Here is a 25,408-nt window from a genome sequence, read left to right on the forward strand (position 1 = left end):
TTGAAATCATGAGGGATTTCCCCTTAAGCATACTGTTATCTTCCTGTACATGATCCCTATACCTCTACTCCCTCCTTAACCCACTACCTGGAAATAGTGCCTTTATGAATCTGTTTATCGTTCCCATCAGGTTATAATACAATAAATGTAATGCACCAGTTTGGAGAGAGTAGTGTCTTTTTTTGGAGTAACTGTGTTTACACGCCTGCTGCGCAGCTGCAAGTGGGAAATTCATTGTTCTGTTTCGGTACATAAGACAATAAAACACTCTTGACTTTTATAAAACTCCTGGATGAACCTAATGCAACAGTTGGATTAAGGGTAGACACAAAAAACTAGTGAATCAGCGGGTTAGGTTTATTGGGTTGGGGTTATTGAGTTGAGGGATTAAGGCGGGCAAATCTTTGGGCTAGCAGAGAGACGAAGGAACGAATGGTACATTATTATTATTATTATTATTATGATTAAGGCAGCATTTGGTGATGATAGAGAATCGGCCAGTAAATGGAGCGAGGGGTGGCCTTACTTACCAAAGGCTCTGGTGCGCCATGGTTCCCCCGGCCCGGGGAGAGGTGGCTCTGGGCTCCCGCCACCCCAGCCTCCGGGGACGATTAAACCCAGAGATCAGAGATCAGAGATGCACCGCTACAATGGATCAGCCGCTTCTGTGAACAGGGAGCTACAGCCTGGGCCACAACTCGCCTGACGACCTTACTCTCTTCCGCTCTCCTAAAACCCGCCAAATCCGCCGCTGTCCGGAGGGCGCCTGCGCTCTGGCCGCGCCCCGGCTGCCGGCACCGCTGCTCTGTGCGGGGCGGCCGCGCGGCGCCTCCTCCGGTGCAGCGAGGAACTGCAGCCGCTGCTTCACACCGAAGGCAGATACAAAAAGCTGGAGTAAACTCAGCAGGCGAAATGTGTGGGAAGGAACTGCAGATGCTGGTTAAGCCGAAGATGACACAAAATGCTGGAATACCTCAGCGGGACAGGCAGGCACTACGACTAAGGATCGTGTCATTGGCTCATGAAGGACATTTAGGTATCGTCGGTACTAAACAGAATTTGCGGAGCAAAGTGTGGTGGCCAGGTTGTGAGAAAGATGCGGAAAATTTGTCAAGGCATGTCACGGATACCAAATCACAAGCAGGAGCAACCCACCAGAACCAATTAGAAGTACAAAGTTGCCAAAAAGACCATGGGTTGACATAGCTGTTGACTTACTTGGACCACTTCCAACAGGTGAATCAATTATGGTAGTGGGAGACTACTATAGTAGGTACTATGAGTATGCAGTAATGAAGTCAACTACAGCAGAAAAAACTGTACAGGCATTAGCAGAGATCTTCGCCAGACACAGGTTGTCTGTTACATTGTACTGCCACAATGGGCCATAGTTTGTTTCTGAGACATTTGCTGAATACATAGGAATCCCAGGCATCCATCGTCACAAGGTGACTCCTAAATGGCCACAAGCTAACAGAGAAGTAGCGAGACAAACCCAGTCCATATGGAAGGGGATACAAAGCGCCCATGCTGAAGGGAAAAACTGGAAGGAGGCACTGCTAGCATACGTAGCTGTATATCGGGCGATCACTCACTCAACGACTGGGAAAAGCCCAGCAGAAGCTTTGTTTGGAAGGAAAATTTGCATAAAAATACCAAAGTGCGAGAGATGATGGAAGACCAGGAGCTGAGAGACTGTGATGCTGAATAGAAAGGTACGGCAAAATGGTATCTCGACTTGGAACGAGGAGCCAGGCACTCTGAAATAATTCCTGGGGATGATGTGCTTGTGAGGCGAGATGATGGCGGTAAGATAGACACTCCTTACCATTGCCAGCCATACAATGTTGTATTGAGGAGCAGCAGCATGGTGACAGTCAAGTCTCCAGAAGGTGTTATCTACAAGAGAAATGTATCGAGCGTCAAAAAGTGCATGTCCAGGGACACACAAAAGGAGGGAACCCAAAATCCACCAAGAGCTACCGATTCTGAGGGGCCAGATGACATTTCCAAGGTGGTGACCAGAGTGCCAGAGGCAATTCGCTGCAAAGCAGGTGGTGAGTGGAGAAGGTGTCTGGGTGACAACACCTTGGCAGATTCAACTGACTCTGATGCTTTTGTGCCAGCTGGTAGACCTAATCGTGAAAGGAGAGTTCCCAAGAGATACGACGATTTTGTGTTATAGATTATGATACTGTTTATTATGATACTGTTTATTACAATATTGTTTATTATGAGCAAGGAGTTTATTAAGGTTACAAGAGTGTAAAAAGTTGCATTTGTTTTGTGAGCTATTGGAACACAAATGAAAATACAAATATGTTTTGTAAGAATTTAATTGGAAAGTATATTAGAAAGAACACATATTAATTTAAAATTTAATTCTGGTAAAGGAGGGATGTCATGACAATGAGTCATGATGACGATGGAGGAGGCCCAGGACAGAAAGGTCAGAATTGGAAGGGGAGTTAAAGTGTTTGTCAACCAGGAGACCAGGTTGTGTTTGGTTGGCTTTACCCTTCACAGCATTGCAAAAAAAGAAATCAAGGTCTCTTCCGTTGCTTATAAACGTGGCTTGCAGGAGGCCATGCTGACGGATACTTTGAAGCTTGGTGCAGCCACCCAGGCTCTGTGGGGGAGGACCAGAGTCTGGGAACCGACTGCTACCAGAACTACAACCATTCTCTCAACATCAGTAAAACCAAGGAACTGATGGACTCTGGAAGAGGAAGGATAAGGATCTACAAACCTGTTTTCGTCGATGGGACAGTTGTGGCGAAAGTCAAATGTTTCAAATTCTTGAGTGTGCATATCTCTGAAGATCTGTCCTGAACCCAGCACATTGATGCAATCATAAAGAAGGCTCATCAACGCCTCTACCTCCTTAGGAATTGAATATGCCAATGAATACTCTCTTGAACTTCTAAAGGTGTACAGTAGGGAGCATAGTGACTGGTTGCATCACGGCCTGGTTCAGGAACTCGAATGCCCAGGAACAAAGAAGATTGCAAAATGTGGTGAACGCTACCCAGTCCATCACGGGTGCTGACCTCCCCACCATCGAAGGGAGAGTCACTGCCTCAAAGTCAGCATCATCAGAGACTCACGCCACTCTGGCCACACTCTCATCTCACTCCTGCCTAGTTACTTTAAATTGTTAAATTTGTTACTGAGTCCCAAGAACTGAAATGTGCCCAAATAAGAGACAAGGTGCTCTTCTAGCTTAAGTTAGTCATTATTGGAACTGAGATCTGAGGGTGCTGTGAGAGGAAAATTAAAGTGACAGACAATGGATGTTTAGGGCAGTTAAGCCTTATGGATTCTCGAGCAAAAAACAAATTGCTGGAGGAACTCAGTGGTCAAGCAATATCAGGGGAGGGTAATGAACAGATGGCGTTCTAGGTCAAGATCTTTCTTCAGTCTGGAGGGTCTGAATCCGAAACATTGTCTGACTAGGGTAACCACAAAATGCTGGAGTAACTCAGCGGGACAGGCAGTATCTATGGAGAGGAGGAATGGGTGACTTTACGGGTCACAATTACAATCACAATCACAATAATACTTTATTAGCCAAGTATGTTTTACAACATACGAGGAATTTCATTTGCCAAGTCAGTCATACAAATAAAAAGCAATGAAACACACAAAATGCATTTTAACATAAACATCCATCACAGTGACTCCTCCACATTCCTCACTGATGGAAGGCAAAAACAAAAGTTCAAATCTTTTCCCTCCTTTGCTCTCCCGCAGTCGGGGGCCTCGAGCGCTCTTGACTCCCGTATCCAGCGGCGTTTTGCCCCTCCGCATCAGGGGCGATCAGCTCCTGCATCGGGGTGATGTCAGCTCCCCCGCGCTGGGCGATCGAACCCCGCGTCGGGGCTGGTCGATCCTCTTCGTCGTTGGAGCTTCCGAATCGGCCTCTCCCGAGACTGCAAGCCCTCGATGTAAAGTCCGCAGGCCGCGGTTGGAGCGATCCCAGGCAAGGGATCGACTCCGATGTTAAGTCCAGGCCCCGCAGTGGGGCTTAATGTCAGTCCAGCTCCATCGATGGTAGGCCGCAGAGCGACCGGAGATGTGATCCGGAAAAAAATTGCATCTCCGACAATGTAAGAAACTGAAAAAAAGTTTCTCCCGACCCCCTCCCCCACCCCCCCTCCATATAAAACAAACCGGAGAACATTTACACAGACTTTTAAAATGCACTAAAAAAAAATTTTAAGACAAAAAAACAGACAGTTGGCATGGCTGCCAATCGTACGGCACCCCTAGAACCTTCCAGAGATGCCACCTGTCCTGCTGAGTTACTCCAGCATGTTGTGTCTACCTTTGATTTAAAACAGTGTCTGCAGTTCTTCCCTGCACAATGTCTCTCTAATTCCCCCCCACAGATGTTGCCTGATCCACTGAGTTCTTCCAGCAGTGTATTTTTTGTAACAAATCCAGCATCTGCAGTCTCTTGTATCTCCCCTGTGACCTCACTCTGTTCTCTCCACTCACCCCCGCTGCAACTTGTAACCTGATAGTTTTCTCACTTTTCCAGACCCGTTGAAGGATCCAAGACCTGAGATCTCTCACTCCTCATGATGTAGGGTGCTTTGAGGAGTTTATATTTTTGTTTTGGATCCTCAGCCTTTGCTGTTTTCTGCTCCACTCTTGGTATCTCCTTTAAAGAAACTTATTTCAGTTTTTTCTAGTGAAATGTCTTGGGATTTTTTTTTGTTGTTATATAAATACAAGCTGTCTTGCTACTTCTCAAGTCGATTGATTGATACTTAATCACATGTGAGATGCCACAGTGGAATTCTTTGCATTGCGTACCATACACAAAGTATGCAAAGAGTCGCCACGTATAGGGAGTCAACAAAGTTACAAAGTGTTCAATGTAGTCCCAATGGTCCCTCTTTGTTCTCAGCGCCCCCACACTGGGTCCCTCTTCATTCTTGGCGGCGTGTCCTCAACTGACCTCTGGATGCGTTTTAGCATTTGAAATCATTTTGAAAAATTCCCTTCTCCATATTCGATCACACTTTGCTTGTCCACACTGGCTATCTCTGAGCATTTTAAAGTGTTGTCTGGAATTGATGCAAGATGTTTGGGATCCACAATCACAAGTGACATATTTGCACCTCGAGCTAAATCCACCTACTAGGGGAACTGCAGATGTTGGTTAATTCACAAAAGGACACAAAGTGCTGGTGTAGGTCAGCAGGTCAGGCAGCATTTCTGTCTATCCATGTTCTCCGGAGATGCTGCCTGGCCTGCTAAGTTACACCAGCACTTTGTGTCCACTAGGGGTTGAAATCTCTCCAAGCAAGAACTCGTGAGATGACACAAATTGCACACGACTCCTTCTGAGATTTGTGTATCTGCTTCAACAATCCACTAGTCCAGAGCCAATTAGGCGTTGATTGAACTTAATGGTTTGCACTGAGGTTCAGTTTCCAACAAGCAAATAAACACGTGGCTTTCATTTAATTGGACGGTAATTACAATAAACAGCAATGGCTTAATTAGGTTTCAAATAAATGGAGCTGGTTTGGGTTTGATTCGGATAAGTATGAATTCGACACTGAACCAAGGGTTCCTGAACGATGGATCCGCAATTGGTTCCCTGTCTTCCTCCACGTCTGACCAGCGAGCCATTGCGGATGAAAGTACTTTTATAAATCCGAAGCCAAATCCTTCCAAGTGGGAGTGTGCAGCGACCAGCAATGAAGAAAGTCCCCCCAAAGTTGAGTACTTTGCTAAACCGGTGGCTTTAACTGTAGCACCGTGGAAAGGTCCGGAGATGATAAACTGTCCTTGGGATTCGCGTTCGGATTCCGCCTTGTTGTACCGATCGCCCGGTGGTGCTGCTTCTTTGAAGACTGACCTCGGCAACCTATCCCAAGAACAGCCTCCCTGTCCTTCTCCGGCCTCCTGTACATTCTCTTCGGGTTTGCTGGGCACGGTGTCTTCCACGCCGGTCTGGGATAAGCAGAATGCCGCGGACAGTTTCCACCAGAGCACAGACATCCCCATTGATCTGTCCAGCATTCTGGAGCCAGCTGTGACCCTGGAGGAGATGTGTGGCCCGGTGGTGACCGACAGCATCGAGCCCTCTTGAAGACGAAACCCCATCTCCATCGACCACTTTCACCAGAAGATGAAACTGTCTCAACACGGTAGCCATCGACCTGCCATAATCTATGTGAAATATGGAAGTATCGGGCAAAATCACTACCTTGCGTGCAGTATTAGTAATATTATATCACTGTCGTAACAATATGTGGATAAATAAAAGAATGTTATTCTTCAGAGTTATCAAAACTGGTGTGTTTGGGGTTTCAACGTTAACCCCCATTTTATCGGTCCTATTTTGTTTTTTAAAAGGATTAATATCGAGAGCTCTAGGTAGTGGTGGAGAAATGGAGTGAGCCGGGCTCTATCTGTGGTGGGGTCGGGACCCTTGATCGTCTTTGTCTCCACTCTCCTTTTCCATTTACGAACCGAAAAGCAGTTTTAATTGGGCCGTTGTTCCCTTAACTTCGAACCACGTATGCGTATTTTTCTCGGATTTTCAATCAACTTCTGGAGGCCAATGCGACTTCTAGATGCATGCTCCTTTCATTTCACTACCACTTGACATTTCCCGTCTTTATCAATCGCCCTTTGAATGCCCACCCTTCGCAAATGTGCCTCCGCTGAGCGTTTTCAGCATCTGTAGGGTTTGCTTTTCGATTTTCCACCCAGAAACAAAATACTGTAATGGATAAAATTGCAAGCAATATTCAGCTACATTCGTAGTGTTAATAGCGAACTGATGTTGCTAACTTTAACGTCTGGTATTTTCAATCTATCCAGTTTTATAAATTCTGCTCATAATTGCTAATGATCACGAGTTTAACGTAATCGGGTTAAGAATATCAAATTAGGGGCACATCTTCAGGTCTGAAGGGTGAAAGGTTGGTAGTTTTCCATGTGCGTTTAAGGCGATGCAACTTGTCTGCATTTGCTCCACTTGTTTTCTGAAACAGCCAAGGAAGTAGTCTTTCACCACGTTTTCCTTAATGTGCCAATTTGCAAGACCTCTTGCCACAGGCAACCTCAATACTGTAGCGTGGCATAACTAATGACTGAGGAATATAAATTGCACAATGGGAAGGTCATGTGGTCTTGGTACAATGAGCTAGGCTTTTCTCCAATATTGGCATTTGTACTCCATGCATCTTTTTTTGTTTTTGAAATTTAATTTGCAGTACAAATTGCAAAATCGGTGCCTTTACCTGACAAAACTTTGCCTCTGAAGAAGGGTCCTGACCGTTAACGTCATCTATCCCTTTTCTCCAGGGATACTGCCTGCCCTGCTAAGTTACTCCAGCACTTTGTGTCTATCTTTTGTATAAACCAGCATCTGCAGATCCTTTCTACAAAATAAATTGCCTTGCCCAGGAAAGATATGGACATTCAATTTGCCAAGACTAGGCAGGGAAAAGTAAAGTGTGCTCAAGTTTGAATCAAGGTTGGAGAATTGGGCAGGTGGTCAATGGAGAATACTTGTAATCACAAATTCCAGTATTGGCTTGCTCTCAATCTAGTACAGGTAGTGACAAATTAGTGAAGGCAAGGTTAATAATGGAATTTGTGGTTACTTGGTTACAAATACCATCTGGTATTTCGAAGTGATCACTACTCTTCTTGTGCGAAGTGCAATTTTCACAAGCCAGATACCTTTGTCATGTGCCACTGCAATCATGATAAACGGGATAGATTCAGAACAGGCTTGGCGGCTGAAAACTCAACATCTCCAAGGTGCTGTGTACCATCACAAGTAGTAGGAATGCATACCATATCTATCCTATCCCTTATTTTCCCATTATCAACCCTGATTAGTTTAGAGATACAATGTGGAAATGGGCCCTTCAGCCCTTGCTGACCAATGATCACCTGTTGTCTAGTTATCCCAATTTTGCATCCTATGGACTAGGGGCAATTTACAGAAGCAAATTAACATAAATCTATACATCTTTGGAATGTGAGGAAACCAAAACACCTGGAGAAAACCCATGTGGTCACAGGGAGAATGTACAAATGATATGCAGACAATGCCTGGAGTCGGGATCGAACCCAGTCTCTGGCACTGCAAGGCAGCAACTTCACAATTGGGCCACTGTTGCGCACTGTACTGTTCATTGAACAGATGCCAGGAGCAGCACCGGGAACATCTCATTGGGATGTCGACCAATTATGTTACAGTGCTACATACATGCTAAGCAGCCAGTAAATTTGGCGGTTTCCACATGAGTGCCTGAGGAAAGGCTAAAGTTTTTGCAACCATGTTCAGCCAGAAGTATGAAGTAGATGATCCTTCTCAGTTTCCTCCTGAGAAATCCTGGAACATGTTAGCCAAAAGTACAAAGGGAGTAAGTTCACCAGAAGGACTGGAGAGGTTCAGTGTAGTAACTCAAGGACATAATGAAGAGCTATACCTGCTGGTCTCATCAGGAACACCCACATCCCCAAACGTGAATCAATAAGATATGTACTGATACTTTCAAGAGAAAATTGACAAAGGAAAAAAAAAATAGAAGCTGCCATTTTATAGTTTATTTGGGACACTAATTGTATTTTATGTATTGTAGAAGTTGGCAGAACCCCTTGCATTATCGCCCAGCTACTGCCATGCTATTTGAAGCCAAAAACTTTAAATATTGGATATTTTTTTTATTTACAAATCAAAATACATACTGGAAACAAGTAGATAAATAGCAATACTTAAGTACAATAAAGTAAATATAATATGAAAATAATTTCATGTATGAGTTGCATTCTAAATATAAAATAACGTAAAGGCGAGAATTAATGTCTAAAACTAATGTCTAATGGTTCTGTAACTGGAGATGTATATACAAATTATGTTGTTTTGGAGGATAAATTCATCATAATGTAACAGTAGTGTATGAAATATGTTGAAGTTGTAGACAGCCAAAGTCATCAACTCTTTAATACAAAAATATAAAATTTGAGTAAGGAATCTAACAATTTGCAAATTGTAAAAGGTGCTGCCGAAATCTCCAAGATCTGCTGAATCAGTTGGAACACAGCTACTCAGTTTTCATTCTGTAAATTAATTATTCCATCTTCATTTGTGTCTATGTCATGTTCCTGCAGAGAAACAGAGTATAATTACTAGGGAATTAGAAACAATGTGTTTGAATAGGTTTTATTGCATCCTGTCCATTTGCAATTTTAAAAGGGATTGATATTGATAGTCAACAAAATAGAGAGAGTACAGAGGAGATTTACTAGAATGTTGCCTGGGTTTCAGCAACTAAGTTACAGAGAAAGGTTGAAAAAGTTAGGGCTTTATTCTTTGGAGCGCAGAAGGTTAAGGGGGGGACTTGATAGAGGTTTTTAAAATGATGAGAGGGATAGACAGAGTTGACGTGGAAAAGCTTTTCCCACTGATAGTAGGGAAGATTCAAACAAGGGGACATGACTTGAGAATTAAGGGACTGAAGTTTAGGGGTAACATGAGGGGGAACTTCTTTACTCAGAGAGTGGTAGCTGTGTGGAATGAGCTTCCAGTGAAGGTGGGGGAGGCAGGTTCGTTTTTATCATTTAAAAATAAATTGGATAGTTATATGGATGGGAAGGGAATGGAGGGTTATGGTCTGAGCGCAGGTATATGGGACTAGGGGAGATTATGTGTTTGGCACGGACTAGAAGGGTCGAGATGGCCTGTTTCCGTGCTGTAATTGTTATATGGTTATATGGATATACACTCTGCTGCAAGTGTTATAACTTTAAATTTTACCTGATTCAGTTTCTTAAATTCCACCACTTGGAAAAAGATGTGTTCTAAAATTTCTTTTGCATCTTTGTTTTCTTGTCTGTTTGATACACCAAGAATGTCACCACACTTGCGAACATAGAATTCCAGATCATCATCGGTACCTGAAAACAAATCAATATAGGTATAATGCCAGGTTACACAAAAAAGCTGGAGAAACTCAAGAGATGCAACACTTGTCCCTTTACCTCCCCCCTCGACTGCGTTCAAGGACCCAAGCAATCGTTCCAGGTGCGACAGAGGTTTACCTGCATCTCTTCCAACCTCATCTATTGCGTCCGCTGCTCTAGATGTTAGCAGATCTATATCGGTGAGACCAAGCGGAGGTTGGGCGATCGTTTCGCCAAACACCTCCGCTCGGTCCGCAATAACCAAGCTGACCTCCCGGTGGCTCAGTCAACTCCCCCTCCCACTCCGCCTCGACCTCTCTGTTAAGATCCTCCATGGCCAAGCGAATCAAGCAAGAGTGGAGGAACAGCACCTCATATGCAATGAACATCGAAGAATAGTCCTTTCTCCTAGCTGAAAGATCTAAGTATCATGGGTGTTAGTTGCAGTTTGTTATTAAACTTATACTAGGCTCTTGTGAGCCCTTTCATTATTTAAGATCTCACTAATAAATCAAGCAAGAGTAAGCAATAATAAGAGAATAGTTCTCCTAGCTGAAAGATCAAGTATCATGGGTGTTAGTTGCAAATTATAACCTTCTACCAGGCCCAGTAACCAAATGCTTGATTGAAGCCACTCTGATGCTGTTAGGTTTATTTACCACTTAGTCTGGCTCAATGATATGATACTAACACATTTGTTGCCAGAATCAACAATGTGAAGCTATAGGCCAATATATTTACAAGCACAGTAATAAACCTGGAATCTTCCTAAAAGGCTATGTATAATAATTTTTCCCCCTCTATCATAAATGAGCCTCAAAATAGCTGCTGGTTAATTGTTCAATGCATATTTGGTGATAATTGCTGGAGCTTTCACGATTTTCATGTTAGATGCTGAAGCATATCCCTCGACTAATTTGCTGATCATCCAATTAGCAGAAGTAGTTTCAGCTGAACCTTCACTACATTTGGAATTTACACTATCTGAAAATGTTAATGCACACATGATAAGAGCGATAGACACAAATTATTTGCTCACATTTGTTGGTCAGCTGAGCAAGTCTGACTTTTTCAGATGAAAATGTTTCATCAAGATCAAAGAGATCCAATGTTGGTGCTGGCAGCTCTCGAAAGGAGGGAGGAAAGACCTGATGAACAATAATAAATGAACTACATTTATGTCCCATGCCACTGTGAATGTAACCTATGCTGAAAATTTAAATGCACAACTTTGTAACTGGCAATATCATAATTATGATGGACAAAGAAAATACATTTTTTGTATTGAACTTAACATTACACCCATCACACCATCAACATTATGGTCTGATTGCTACAAGTGTTGAATTATAATCAAAAGTGATAATGTTCTACCAGGTCTCTTGTTGCAGGACTGCAATTCTCTTGTCTTATCACCCCAACATTTTCAACACCACTTTGATGGTAACAAGGCAATTTATAATGTTTGTCTTATAATGCTGATATAAAAATAAAACAACAGTGATCAGTAAATTACTATATGAAGAGCAACAGGTCATTTGATCAAAGATTATTTGATCTCATTTGCCATTAATAGAGTCATGGCTGCTTTAATATTCTGTTTAAAGGCTTGCATATTTGCACTTACAGCTGGCTGCAGTGTAGGAAGTGGTGTTTCGAACTGAGGTTGTATCAGTTGAAGTGATTCATGTTTCACATTTAGTTGTTCATAAGCCCTGGAAACACATGAAATATTGAAATCTTGCACGGCTGTAATGTTGGCTCACACACTGTAAATATAACATGACCCAGCTTTCAACAAAGTGTTCAAATTATCCACACTTCCCCAGGTCCTAATTTCAGCCCAAAACGTCGCCTAGCCATTCGCTCTATAGATGCTGCCTGACCTGCTGAGTTACTCCAGCGCTTTGTGTTTTACAGCATCTACAGCTCCTCATGTCGTCTACTTTACAACAATTAATTTACAATTTTCCACTGGTTCGAAAAATTATATTTTGCGTTAGCCATGAATGTCAATTAGCAAAGTAACTAAAAAAACCTACGAGTCATGTATTTTTTTGGCAGAGAAAATGGGCTGGCAACCATTTAATGTCTGAGAAGAGTGCTAACTGGCTACTTTAGAAGCTGGATGGGACATAGCTCTGAGCAATTTGTTTTGAGATTCAACCTCCCTTCCCATATGGGAAATTATGGCCATGTCAAGCATTAAGACCACATTCTACAGCATAGCACATTAGTGCCAAACTATCATCCAACCAGTTCAACACAGTTGTCAACCTAGAATAAAGCTGTTTCCCTCTTCCGTCTGCGAAGGAATAATACAAGATGTGGACAAAAATAAAAGCACCATTCATTTTTCTGTTATCTTAAATCCTTGTTTCTTTTGTACTTAAAATCCATCTCTCAGATAAAAGCAGACACTTTTGGTCTAATACTGACGTGATAACTTTTGGGAGAGCCATTGTGTCCAGTTTAAAGACCGACATGTCAAATAGTGTCGTAAAATCCCGTGGATTTTCATCCCCTTCTTGCAAGCACACCCTCAGTCTGTCCGACAGTTTAGCTGTATCTGGAAGCATGGTATAATCTGAAATCTTAAGATTTAATTTTTCCATTAATAAAAGTGACAAGAAATAATATTTTTCATTTAATCCACCAAGAATTTGTATTTATATTGCACCTTTAACATAATTAAACATCCCAAAGCTCTTGATAAGAGCATTATCAAGAAAAAAAATTGATGCCACGATATATTAAGTGATTAAGAGAGCTTGGTAATATGAGTACATTTTAACAGGAGGAAAGAAGGTTTGGAGATGTGTAGGGAAGGAATTCCAGTTTTTGGGCATTAGTACCTGAAGGAATAGCTGCCAATAGAGAAGCAATTGAAAGCAAGACACCAGAATTGGAGCATACACATCAACGGCATTCAAACAAGCACTGAAGCAGGATCACAGCAATGGTGACATTTAAAAACATTGATGGAGAGTTTTGAAATTGGTATATTGTTTAATTGGGAGCAGAATCAGGATGACCTCAAACTTATGAAAGGTGGAACACGTGATGCTGACTAAAGGGTAGAATTGTCGTCTAGAGATAACAAAGGTATGGACAAGGCTTTTAAGTGAGTTCAGCAGGAAGAGTAGATGGAAGCATAAAAAATGCTATGGTTAAATTGCACTTCTATTAATGCAAAGAGTCTGAGAGGTTAGAAAGTTAGTCAAATTGAATTACTGTATTACAATCTCAGAAAGATGGTTGAATGGCACGGCTGGCAGCATATTGAATGCAGGTATTGACATTGACATATGGTAGGATGTTTAGGACAATTGTTTTCCCCCACTAAATGAAATCCACAGTTTTCTTATAAGAAACAAATGATCCATTCCCCACCAATTACTGCATATAGTTTACCTCTGGATCCTCAGCATCAATTTGGTTTAAATGGATTTCATTTGTAGTCAGCCACTGAAAGACAACATCCTGAGACAAAGGAGTGAAAAATGAGAAACCACAGCATAAATTGTTAGAAATATTCCATCAATTACAATGGATTATGGTGATTTTTTTTTTAATGCATGCAATTAGATAGTTCCATATTCAACAACTAAGAATATCATAAGAATTCAGTGCACATTTCAAAAGGTAGCAAATTTTGCACTTAAGTGTGGTCCAGATATACAATTATGTTGATAATCCTATTTTGAGAAAGCCCCAAAGTACTGAAAGATTTCATTGAAAGGTGACTTAACTAATTACTGTATTAGATGGCTGGGTTTTCAGTGCAGCAAAATGTGGAAACAAGGATATGCACATGCTGGTTTATTTAAAAAAAAAAAGACAAAGTGCTGGAGTAACTCAGTGGATCTCTGGAGAACATAGACAGGAGCATCTCTGGAGAACATAGACAGGTAATGTTTCAGGTCAGGCTGAATGTGGAGGGGAGCAGGAAAAAGCCTGGAAAGTAATAGGTGGGTATAGTTGAAGGGGTGGGGGGACGGGGAGGGGGGGTATTGATAGACAGACAGTTGGACAAAGGCCAGAGATTAAAAGATAGACAGTGTGGCACAAAAGGAATGAATAGTTGGGAATTGTGAAGCTAGAGGAAGGAATGTAGGTAGAAGGGGAGGGGAGAAATTAATGTGAGTTCAGGTGGGGCACTGGGGTGGAGCGGGGAGGAAAGGGGGAAATGATAGTTACCTAAAACTGGAGAATCCAATGTTCATACCATTTGGTTGTAAACTACCCAAAAGAAATAAGAGATGCTGTTCCCCAGTTTGCACGTGGCCTCACTCTGGCAATAGAGAAGGCCCAGGACAGAAAGGTTAATATGGGAATGAGATAGAATGGATAGCAACTGGGAGATCCTGCAGGCCTTGGCAGACTAAACATAATCGTTCAGTAAAATGATCATCAAGACTACACTTGGTCTCGCTGATGTACCGGTGGCCACATTGGGAACAACAGATGTAGTAGATGAGGTGCAAGTGCTAGGCCTACTCTCTTCAAGCTTTCTTCCTCCTCCCCACTCAGATCAGTCTGAAGAAGGATCCCAACCGGAATTGTCATCTATCCACGTTCTTCAAAGATGCTGCCTAAATATAAGCATATTCCGAATGGGTAGCTTAAAACCAATTGTGCGATCCACTGGGTGGTGCTGTCAGCGATGGCAGCGATGGTCTGTCTTTTCGACTTTTTTTGTTATTTTTAGTGTGTTTTAAAAGTACGTGTTAATGTTCTCTGGTTTATTTTATGTGGGGGAGGGGGTCGGGGGAACGTTTTTTTCGATCTCTTACCTTGCCGGAGATGCGATTGTTTTCCGGATCGTATCTCCGGTCGCTCTGCGGCCTTGCACAAGACACAAGGTGAAGGGGGCGCTGTTCTGGCGGCAGCCATGGCAGCAGCGCGTCAGCCTTTCAGTTTTGTTTTTTATTTTTAGTATGTTTTAAAGTGTGTATTTAGTGGGGTTTTTTGTGTTTTGTGTGGGGGGGGGTGGGTGGGGGGGGGGGGGTAAGGGGGGAAACCGCTTTGGCCGCCTCCTCCATGGAGAGGCGACTTTTTCCAGGTCGCCTCCCCCGTGGCCTACCATCAAGGATCGGCGAGGTCTTTCCCGGAGACGTGCCCGGGGCTTCAGCAGCAGGCGCAGCGTGGACTCTCGGCGTGGAGCGGGTGCGCCCTCGCTGGGGCTCGCCGGAGGGGAGCGCTCCGTTTCACTGGCCCGGGGTAGCCGGCAGCCTGAAGTCGCAGCCTGAAGCCGCGGTCTGCAGAGTTCCAGCTGCTGCGGCGTCTACAGCCCGGGATCTCTCGTGGGGGACCCGGGGGAAGAAGAAGCCGCCATTGCCGGCCCGCGGATAACTTCTACCGCGGGGCCGGCATGGACTTACCATCACCCCTGAAGGGGAGCTTCGACCGCCGGCCCTGCAGTCTACGGTGCTTCTGGCTGCGGCGGGGACTTTAAATCTCAACCGCCGGCCTGCGGCCTACACAATCTTGAAGCCGCGGTCTCCGGTGAGGAAAGACCGATCCTGGACTGGACTCTGGACTCTGGTCTTGTCCACGGGGGGGGGGGGGGGGGGTGGGGGGAAATGGAGGAGGACGGCCAAAATTTTTTGTGCCTTCCACCACAGTGATGAATGCTGTGGTGGATGTTTATGTTACATGTTGTGTCCTGTTTATGCATTTTATTATTTTGTTAACCCATCTTTATGCTTTGTATGGAACTGATTTTTAAATTATGTAAAGCACTTTGGGGTCAATGAAAATTGACTATAAATGTGCTATATAAATAAATTTATTATTATTATTATTATTATAAGACTGACTTTGAGCCCCACCGCGGGGCCGTAGACTTACCATCGGACCCCGCAATCCCTTGCCTGGGATTGGCACTCCAACTGCGACGTGTGGATTCCGACATCGAGAAGCTCGCAGTCTTGGGTAGAGACTGATGTCGGGAAGCTCACGTCGCAGAAAGTTCAACTAGCCCAGACTCAGGGACCGATTGCCCGGGAGAACAAAGAAGGGAAGAAGATTGCATTTTTTTTTTTTGCCTTCCATCACAATGTGGAATGTGGGGGTCACTGTGGTGGATGCTCATGTTAAAAAATTATTTGTGCGTCTTGTTGTTCTTTATTGGTATGACTGTATGGCAAATCAAATTCCTCGTATATTGCAAAACATACTTGGCTAATAAAGTACTACAGGTGCACAACCTTTTATCCGGTGTTCCAGAAACCGAAAAGCTCCGAAAACCGGCCATTTTTTCCAGATGTCGTCTGCGCACCAAAGCTCGCGTTTGGCGCCAAACCTGACCCAAAACGACCCACGGTCAACCCAGGTCTGTACTACTGTAGCGGCTGCCTCCTCCCTGGAGACCGGGAGACGCTTAAACATCTGTAAATCATTGCTTAAATGTTAGTCAGTTAGTTCGGAGGGCTTTTATGTGAAGGGGTAAACTTTAATTCTTAGTCCCCTACCTGGTCGGAGAGGCGGGGAGCGGTCAATGCCTTACCGGGTCGCTGTGCAGTAAGCTCCGCAGCGCTGTGGCCGGTGGGGCCGCGGGCGGCGCCGGTTGTAGCTCCGACCCCGGCAACTCTACCCCTGGCTGCGAGGCGCTCCAAATCCAGCGCGGCCCGCGGCCGGACGCCCCAGCTCCGCGAATGTCGGGAGTCGGCGGCGTCGCAGCGCTGGGATACCACAACATCGCGGAGCGTCGCTGGATTTGGAGCCGCGCAGCCAGGGGTAGAGTTGCCGGGGTCGGAGCTCCAACCGGCGCCGCCCGCGGCCGGACGGAGCCCCCAGCTCCGCGGCTCCAAATCCAGCGACGCTCCGCGAATGTTGGAAGAAGGCGGCCACAGCGCTCCGGAGCTTGCCGCACGGCGACCCGGTAAGGCATTGCTCGCTCCCCGCTGGTATCCCAGCGCTGCGACGCCACCGACTCCCGACATTCTCGGAGCTGGGACGTCCGGCCGCGGGCCGCGCTGGATTTGGAGCGCCTCGCAGCCAGGGGTAGAGTTGCCGGGGTCGGAGCTACAACCGGCGCCGCCCGCGGCCGGACGGAGCCCCCAGCTCCGCGAGGTTGGGAATCGCCGACCAGGTAGGTAGGGGACTAAGAATTAAAGTTTCCCCCTTCACCCCTACACCACCACCACCACATAAAATCCCTCCAAACTAACTGACTAACATTTATGCAATGATTCTCCCGGTCTCCGGGGAGGAGGCAGCTGCTCCAGACTTTTCAAGCCGCCCGCGCTACCTACCTAATCTACGCTAAAAATCTTCCATTCTGAAATCCGAAAATGTCCGAAATCCGACAAGTGTCTGGTCCCAAGGCATTCGGATAAAAGGTTGTGCACCTGTATTATGATTACATTGAATTCTCCATATTTAGTAAACAACAAACTCCACCCCCTTCTCCCCCAGAAGCCCATTCCACTCCCCTGTGCCCCACCTGAACATCACTTCAATCCTTTTGTCTTTTGATCTCTGGCCTTTGTCCAACCATATGCCCAACAACCCTACCTCCCCTCCTAATCCACCTGCACCAACCCATTAACTGCCAGGAAGGAGGGTTGACAGGCAGTAACGTCACTTATCCATGTTCTCCAGAGATGATGCCTGACCTGCTGAGTTAGTCCAGCACTGCATTTTTGAGCCTTTTTTTTTTTTTAAAGCAGCAGAGTCCCTTCTTTAACTTTAACTCCCCAACTGCTGTGGTGAATATGAACAGGTATCTGGATTGGCCTTGGCCACTGGATATATAATTATGCCAATTTGCTTTGGATACAAGATGTTTATTGAATTGCAATTATGTTTTGTAATATATATTAAATATTTCCAGCTACATATATCTGGTGCATCATCACTGATATTTGAATTAATTGTTAAAATCTTTACTTCAAGAAATTCAAACACATTTTCAAAAATACAAGGAAAATTAGATAACCAACTTGCACACACTAGTTTTTGTGGTCAATATATACAAACCAGTAGACATAAAAATCTGGAGTAACTCAGCGGGACAGGCAGCATGTCTGGAGAGAAGGAATGGGTGACGTTTCTGGTCGAGACCCTTCTTCAGACTGGTTAGGGATAACGGAAACGAGAGACATAGACGGTTACACAGAAAAGCTGGAGAAACTCAGCGGGTGCAGCAGCATCTATGGAGCGAAGGAAATAGGCAACGAGACCCTTCTTCAGTCTGAAGAAGGGTTTCGGCCCGAAACGTTGCTACTTCGCTCCATAGATGCTGCTGCACCCGCTGAGTTTCTCCAGCTTTTCTGTGTAACCTTCGATTCTCCAGCATCTGCAGAGACATAGACGGTGATGTGGAGAGATAAAGAACAATGAAAGATTTGCAAAAAAGTAACTATGATAAAGGAAACAGGCTGTAAGGTGAAAATGAGATGCTAGTGCGACTTGGGTGGGTGAGGGATAGAAAAAGAGGTAATGCCAAGGTCACCTGATGTGAGAGAAATCAATATTCATACCCCTGGGCTGTAAGCTGCCCAAGCAAACTATGAAATGCTGTTCCTCCAATTTGTGTTTAGTCTTACTCTGACAATGGAGGAGACCTAGATCAGAAAGGTCTGTGTAGGAATGGGAAGGAGAATTAAAGTGTCCAGCAACCGGGAGATCAAGTTGGTTCAGGCGGGCTGAGCGAAGGTGTTCTGCAAAACGTTTGCCCAGTCTGTGTTTGGTCTCGCCGATGTATAACGGCCCACATCTTGAACAACGGATATAGTAGATGAGGTTGGAGGAGGTGCAAGTGAACCTCTGTCTAACGTAAAAGGACTGTCGGGGTCCCTGGACAGTAGAGGGAGGAGGTATAGCAACAGGTGTTGCATCTTCTGAGGTTGCAGGGGAAGGTACCTGGGGAGGGGGTGGTTTGGGTGGGAAGGGATGAGTTAATCAGGGAGTTGAGGAAGGAACGGTCCCTGAGGAAGGAGGAAAGAGGTGGAGATGGGAAAATGGCCAGTCGTTTGTCATTCGCAATTCTGAGTGGCTGCTGGTTGGTTTCATTTATTTTATTGGAATATTTTTTCCACATCAAAACCCTGGGGGTGCATTTAACATTTTAAATCAGAGCATGAATGGGAAACAATGTGCGCAGTCAATTTAAAATGTATCAATTAAATAATATGTCCCAAACAACATACCATGATTTTGCCATTTTCTTCTTTGTCAAAATATTGGTCACTGATCATATGACAAGATCCCAGAACAGCCAATTTTCCACCTTGGAGCTGTTAAAACATTTTACATTTTTTTAAACGATCTAGACAATTATCATTGTTACTCAAAACAAAATAAATCTCACAGCACAATTTTTAAGTTGCTAAATTTCACATAAAGATTCAATTTCTTAATGTTTCAGTAGGATTAAATGATACTGCAAATCATAAAGAAACTTGAAATTGCCCAGAATTTATAGTTAATTTTAAATGATATACACTGAAAATGCAAACGGCCAAAACACACATCTATGCCACTATTATGCCAATTCACACTAATCCCATTTGTTTGCATTAGCTCTTTCCTTCAATGCTGTACAATGCTGTCTCTTAAATGTAGCAATGGCATCTGATTTCACTACCCCCCCCCCCACCCCCCCCATGAATAAATCTCTTATTTTTAATCCTAAATGGCAAATCAATTTTGTTTTAAAACTGAGCTCCTTGTTTGGACTCTTTAGCCAAGGGAAACATAATCCTTGCATGTGTCCTTCTGAGTCTTGTAGGCCTAGTTCATGCAATATTTCCATATACAATAAACCTGTAATCCCATGAACTAATCCAGTGAATCTTGCTATACTCTCTGCATAATAATAATATAATTTTGTTGGTGAGCTGCCCACTCCTGCATGGTGTGCATGTAAGATATTTAAACCTTTATAGGTATTACTAGACTAAGTGGGACCCCGTTGGGTCCAAGCATCACATGGGAGGGCTGGTCCCCCAATGCAATATTCCACCTCTCCACCAATTCCAATATTGGTGGCCAGTGGGGGGCGGGGGGGGGTTTCTGTGGGCCGAATTGATTCGTGGGCTGGCGGCTCAGTCACTCAAGCCTGTTGTGCTGGTAGCTCACTCACTCACGGCTGGTGATCTGGCAGTTGACTCACGGCTATTCCTTGAAATTCCATTTCAAGCAGGGTGCAAGGCCCCCAAATTCAAGTGCAGTTTCATACCATTTCAAACAGGGTGCAAGGCCACTAAAGACAGCGAGTCGTGACATCTCCCTCCTCCATCTTGCAGAGACTGAGCCACGCCCACACTTCTGGGTTTTATAGTCCCCCCTCCCAGCAGAAGGGGCATGGCCTTAATGGCATGATTGACAGGAAAGAGGATCTCAACATTTTTTAAACACTAATAACTCTTTTATTTTTCATCAATGGGAAAAATCTTTGGCACCTGATGAGCAGAGGGGGACTCTGAGTAAGATGGCCAAAATCACAGCCGTACGTTAATTAGGCAAGGCAACTTTAATAAGGTAACACAGCTTTAGAATTTCCAAACCAAAGGCAACACAGCTTTAGAATTTCCAAACCCAAGGCAACACAGCTTTAGCAATTCCAAACCAAAGGCAACACAGCTTTTGCATTTCCAAACCAAAGGCAACACAGCTTTAGCATTTTCAAACTATATTTTCAAACCACATTAAGGGCACTGACAGGTCAGTAAAACCACTCACAGTGTGGTGGACATGTGCTCAGTGTTATTCACAGCTCAGACTGAGGGATGTGACCCTTTCGCTCCCCCATCTTGCAGAGACTGACTGAGGCACTCAACACTTCTGGGTTTTATAATCCCTTCGGAAGGGGCGTGGCCTTCAGGAGAGAGAATCTCAACATTTTTTAAACACTAATAACTCTTTTATTTTTAATCGATGGGAAAAATCTTCTTGTCCTGCTCAACGGAGGGGGACTCTGAGTAAGATGGCCAAAAATCACAGCCGTAAGTGGCAGCGTTTTTTCTAAAATCAATAAACAGAACACCAGGGAGTGGTCAAGATCCGACTTTTAGTAATATAGATAGATTTGAACAGTACCTTGGAATTGTAGAAGGCCAGAATTGGCCTGTTGAGGGGGAAACATACAGAACCTGTCGACAGCACTGCAATGGCCGGTTTCATGACACTCAGTGTAGCACCAAATGGATAAACAAACGTCAGGGCTCTGTAGCATATAATGCCAACAAGATTAACAAAATGTACGAGATAGTCATAATCTATTTTAGATTATTTAGATATCTATTTAGATATCCATCTATTTTACATAACATAATGAAAATATGTGCTAGGAATCTACTTCCAGGAAACAAGAAAAATAATTGTTTGGAAACTCAGCATATTAGAATTCCATGTGATTACAACCCCCCTAGCTTTAAGTGGACCACAGATAAAATCTGCAGATTTGTCATTGAACATAGGCAGATGTTATTTTTACCATCCTCATTGGTGCACTTTGCTGATAAGAAGCAATATTAATATTAAGGATAATCCAGAGATTTTATAAGTAATCTCTGTAATCACACAGTCTCTGTGTGGAACCACTGGAGATGGGCAAGGTCCTCAATCTTTCCTGTTTTTACAGTGGAGAAAGACAGGAGGGGCGAGGAAATTGGGGCAGTCAATGGAAGTGGGCAGTCAGTGTTACGGTTGAGGAAAATGTTCTAACGTGTATGAAGGTAATGTCACTAAAGTGGGTGGTATTGTAGATAAAGAAAATGGTTAGCAAAGGTTACAGCAGGATCTTGATCAGTTGGGCAAGGACAGAGGAACGGTTAATGGAGTTTCATGCAGATAAATGTGAGGTGCTGCATTTTGAGACGTCTAACCATGGTAGGACCTTCACAGTAAATGGCAGGGCATTGGGTAGTGTTTTGAGCAGAGGGATCTACAACTGTGGGTACATAGTTAATTAAAAGTAGCATCACAGAGAGATAAGGTGATCAAGAAGGCTTCCGCACATTGGCCTCCATCAATCATGAGTATAGAAGTTGGGATGTTATGTTACATCTGTACAAGGTGCTGGTGGGATTATATTTATAGTGTTCAGGAACATGTAATTATGTACTGACTTTTTATCACATAATTTAGTCTATAACTTAGATATCTGTATTAATTAAGAAAGTTGTCCATTTATGTATTCAAATCACAGGTAATCATTCAAGAGTACAATTGATGCACTCTTGATGATTAGTACAGCTCTATGGGACAACAACTATGAATTAATTTAATATACTAGAAAACCTACTGCAAGTTGTTGCCATTGTTTTCTTCATCCATCATTCCAGGCACAGACTTCCCAGCTGCTCGACTGATTTCTCTGCAAATAATTTCTCTATTATCTATTTGAAGAAGTCATAAGGTCTAAACAAATCCATTTCACACAATCAATAGCAATTAGATCAAATCCTATGTGAGATGTAGGCAATGTGTTCTTCATCCCACTCCCATTTGACCTGCCTACACATTAGGAATATAATGAGGCATAATACGAGTTTGAGCGGCAGTATCTCATCTTCCACCTGCAATGGATGCCTTGCAACTTTAGGTGATTTGCCTTCTCTGTATTGCAACTAAACAGTTCTGCTGTAGGTCAGTTCTCAGTAATATTGGTTCAGTCTTTCTCCTCCTGGCCTACTTGCTGGGCATTTCATACACCTCTGCATATTACGCTTTTTACATTCCTTTGTTAGTGTTCTGACTGTCTAGCCAGCTTCATTTTATAGCTTTTATGTTATTTTAGTCATGCTTCTCACCACTAACCCATCATACAGATATCTACAACAACAGCTCATCACCATGACAACCTGAATCTCCCCATCAAGGACACTCCCTATATCCTATCCATTCCTCCCTCACCCACCTTGCCATTTAAAATGAACTTGATTTATCTGTCTCCCCTCTTCTAATGAAGGATCAGCCTTGAACATTAACTTCATTTTTCTTCCCATAGATGCTGCCCGAGCAGCTGAGAGTTTCCATCATTTCAGTTTTCTATTTCTATGGGAGAGACACTTCATAAAAACAAAACATTCCACTTTGTTCAAGACACAGTAAAATGAAAAATAAATTATGCTCAAAACTACCTGTTTAAAATTCCATTTGATATTAAAGCTTCTTTGGGATGGAAGTACTTATAATACATATTTCTTACAACAGCATCTGCAAGTAATGATATTTCAATAATGAGTATGTGATATAAACACAAATAATCAAGTGCCAAAAATTAGGGTTAAAGAAAATATACAATGCTCACCATTATTCACCATAATTCCATACTCCTCTAATAAAAAGTTTATATTTGTGTCATATTTAGATTCTCCACCTTCTCCCAGCATCACAAGAATGCACCCTCCACGTTCCAGGTATTTTTTCAATATATCAAGCTAAAATTATGGGGAAAAAATTACAATGACCAATTCAGAATTTAAGAACATTCCTCAATTCATAAATTCAAAAATATACACACAGTAATTTCAAAAATTTAAGCTTGCTAAAAATATATTTTTTACTAAAAAATATAGCAAGTATTTAAATAACAACATACATTTCAGATGTTTCATCTGAAATGAGTGATATTAATCAAAATATATCTCATGAGGAGCATTCATGAAGTGAATGGTCACATTATTTTTTTCCCAATGTAGGACAGTCTAAAACTGAAGGGCATAGAATTAAGGTGAGATATGAAGGTGAGATACTGCATTTCGTTGTCTCTGTACTGTACACTGACAATGACAATTAAAGTTGAATCTGAATCTGAAAGATTTAAAGGGGACCCGAGGAAGAACTCTTTTCACACAGAGCATTATGAGTATGTGGAGAGCTGAGTGCAATCACAATATTTAAAATACATTTTGACAGGTACAGGGATAAAATGGGTTTAGTGGAATATAGCCCAAACACAGGCAAATAGGATCAGTCCAGGGTAGGCAATTTGGTGGGCAAGGACAATAGGATCAATTCCATGCTATGTAACTTAATGACTTGAGAAATAAATGCGCTCACTTACTTCAGTGGCAGTGAATTTATCTCTGGGACCAGCTGTGATCCACAGTTTCACTCCTATTAGTTTCTCTTCTGTGATTTCATCTTTAAAACTGTCAAGGACAAAATACACATTATGCCTGAAATACTTACCCCGAAATCGAACCAATACAAGTTAAACAAATGAACATATGAATTCCAAATTAGGGACAGATTGCAGTCGATTAGTTTTCAACAACATTACAACAGCATATCTGCAGACCCATCTTGCTTCAGACATTACTACTCTGTAGAATGTACATGAATTGTTTGGAATTTATAGTCCTTTAGTATTATGAATTTAAAGATGGAAAGTGAAGGATTTATATCGTTCAGCTTTTCCGACTGAATTTATCAAATAAACTTTCAAAAAGAGATTGGTTCTTTTCTTGGAGCAGTAATTATGGATGCGCACACATTTTTGAAAGTGAAATGCTAATTAAGGTTTCATCCTCTCTTGATTATGAGATAGAACATTTTGAAAAGGTATTGAACTGTCAATAAATGTGGTTTAGCTATACTTTAACAATGTCCCAATGGGAGACATGTTCAAAATGTTAGGACCAATGATGGAGGGCATTTTTATAAATTATATCCAAGCTAGCTTGAAGATAGGGACTTTTTATGTGTTTGGGTGCCTGTAACTAGTAGTGTTCTACAGGATGGTGCTAGGTCCCTCATCGTTTGCAATATACATGAATAATTTGAATGCAGATATATGAGATATGATCAGCAAGTTTGCAGATAACACTAAGCTTGGTAGAGTTGTTGATAATGTGGCCTTAGATGGCAGGATGACATCCATATGTCGATGAAATGGATTGAGAAATGACAGATGGAGTTTCATCCAGATAAATGTGACTACTAATGAAGCTATGACATTCACCAACAATTGTAGGGTGCTAGGAAGCATGAAAGAACATATGTACCTTTGTGTACAAGTGCAAAGATGCTTCCAGGTGGTGGCACAAATAGATTTAAGTTGTTAAGAAGGCATTTGGAGCAGGGACGTTATGCTTCAACTTTATAAAACATTGGTCATACCTCAGCTAGATGACTGTGCATTTCTGGTCACCACACTAGAAAAGATGTGAATGTTGGAGAGTGCAAAGGAGGTTATTCATTTATGAGGGAAGACAAGGTCTGTGTTCCCTGGAACGGAGGAGGTTGAGAAGAGAAATAATTGAAGGATGTAAATAGATAGGGTACACTGCAGGAAACGTTTCCCCACATCATAGATAGATAAAACTGGAGGTCATAGGTTTAGGGAAAGGGGTAAAAGATTTTGAGAGGATTCAAGAGAAAAAACAATTTCACGCAGAGAATGGAGAGTACCTGGGATATACTATCTGCGAGTGGTGGAAGTAGAGTTGTTGACACCATTTAAGAAGTGGCTAGACAAGCTTTGTATTGCCTTGGCATGGAGGGC

At 43.0% G+C, this 25,408-nt stretch overlaps 2 protein-coding genes across 6 annotated transcripts in view; both read right to left on the reverse strand.

Annotated features, from left to right (window-relative positions):
• The window catches only part of mybl2b (v-myb avian myeloblastosis viral oncogene homolog-like 2b), a 37,787-nt gene extending 36,985 nt beyond the window's left edge, over nt 1-802 (reverse strand). For 3 of the 5 annotated variants that reach the window (XM_055652131.1, XM_055652132.1, XM_055652133.1), the window contains exon 1: nt 531-801. In XM_055652131.1, the coding sequence (XP_055508106.1) occupies nt 531-550 (20 nt within the window). In that variant the 5' untranslated portion in view covers nt 551-801. Of the gene's footprint in view, nt 1-530 lie in introns of all 5 variants that reach the window. The other 2 variants (XM_055652134.1, XM_055652135.1) reach the window with 1 other exon arrangement.
• Nucleotides 803-8,691: 7,889 nt separating this feature from the next.
• Nucleotides 8,692-25,408, reverse strand: part of ift52 (intraflagellar transport 52 homolog (Chlamydomonas)) — a 29,240-nt gene continuing 12,523 nt past the window's right edge. Inside the window, exons 3-14 of the mRNA XM_055652137.1 lie at nt 23,966-24,053; nt 23,210-23,339; nt 23,040-23,115; nt 22,202-22,273; nt 20,995-21,121; nt 19,104-19,190; nt 13,360-13,428; nt 12,385-12,539; nt 11,573-11,660; nt 10,985-11,093; nt 9,800-9,939; nt 8,692-9,147 (exon numbers count right to left, since the gene is read on the reverse strand). Coding sequence (XP_055508112.1) covers nt 9,091-9,147; nt 9,800-9,939; nt 10,985-11,093; nt 11,573-11,660; nt 12,385-12,539; nt 13,360-13,428; nt 19,104-19,190; nt 20,995-21,121; nt 22,202-22,273; nt 23,040-23,115; nt 23,210-23,339; nt 23,966-24,053 — 1,198 coding nt within the window. The 3' untranslated portion in view covers nt 8,692-9,090. The remainder of the gene's footprint in view (nt 9,148-9,799; nt 9,940-10,984; nt 11,094-11,572; nt 11,661-12,384; nt 12,540-13,359; nt 13,429-19,103; nt 19,191-20,994; nt 21,122-22,201; nt 22,274-23,039; nt 23,116-23,209; nt 23,340-23,965; nt 24,054-25,408) is intronic.

The sequence above is a fragment of the Leucoraja erinacea genome, chromosome 21, assembly GCF_028641065.1.
Source record: "Leucoraja erinacea ecotype New England chromosome 21, Leri_hhj_1, whole genome shotgun sequence".
NCBI lineage: Eukaryota > Metazoa > Chordata > Chondrichthyes > Rajiformes > Rajidae > Leucoraja > Leucoraja erinaceus.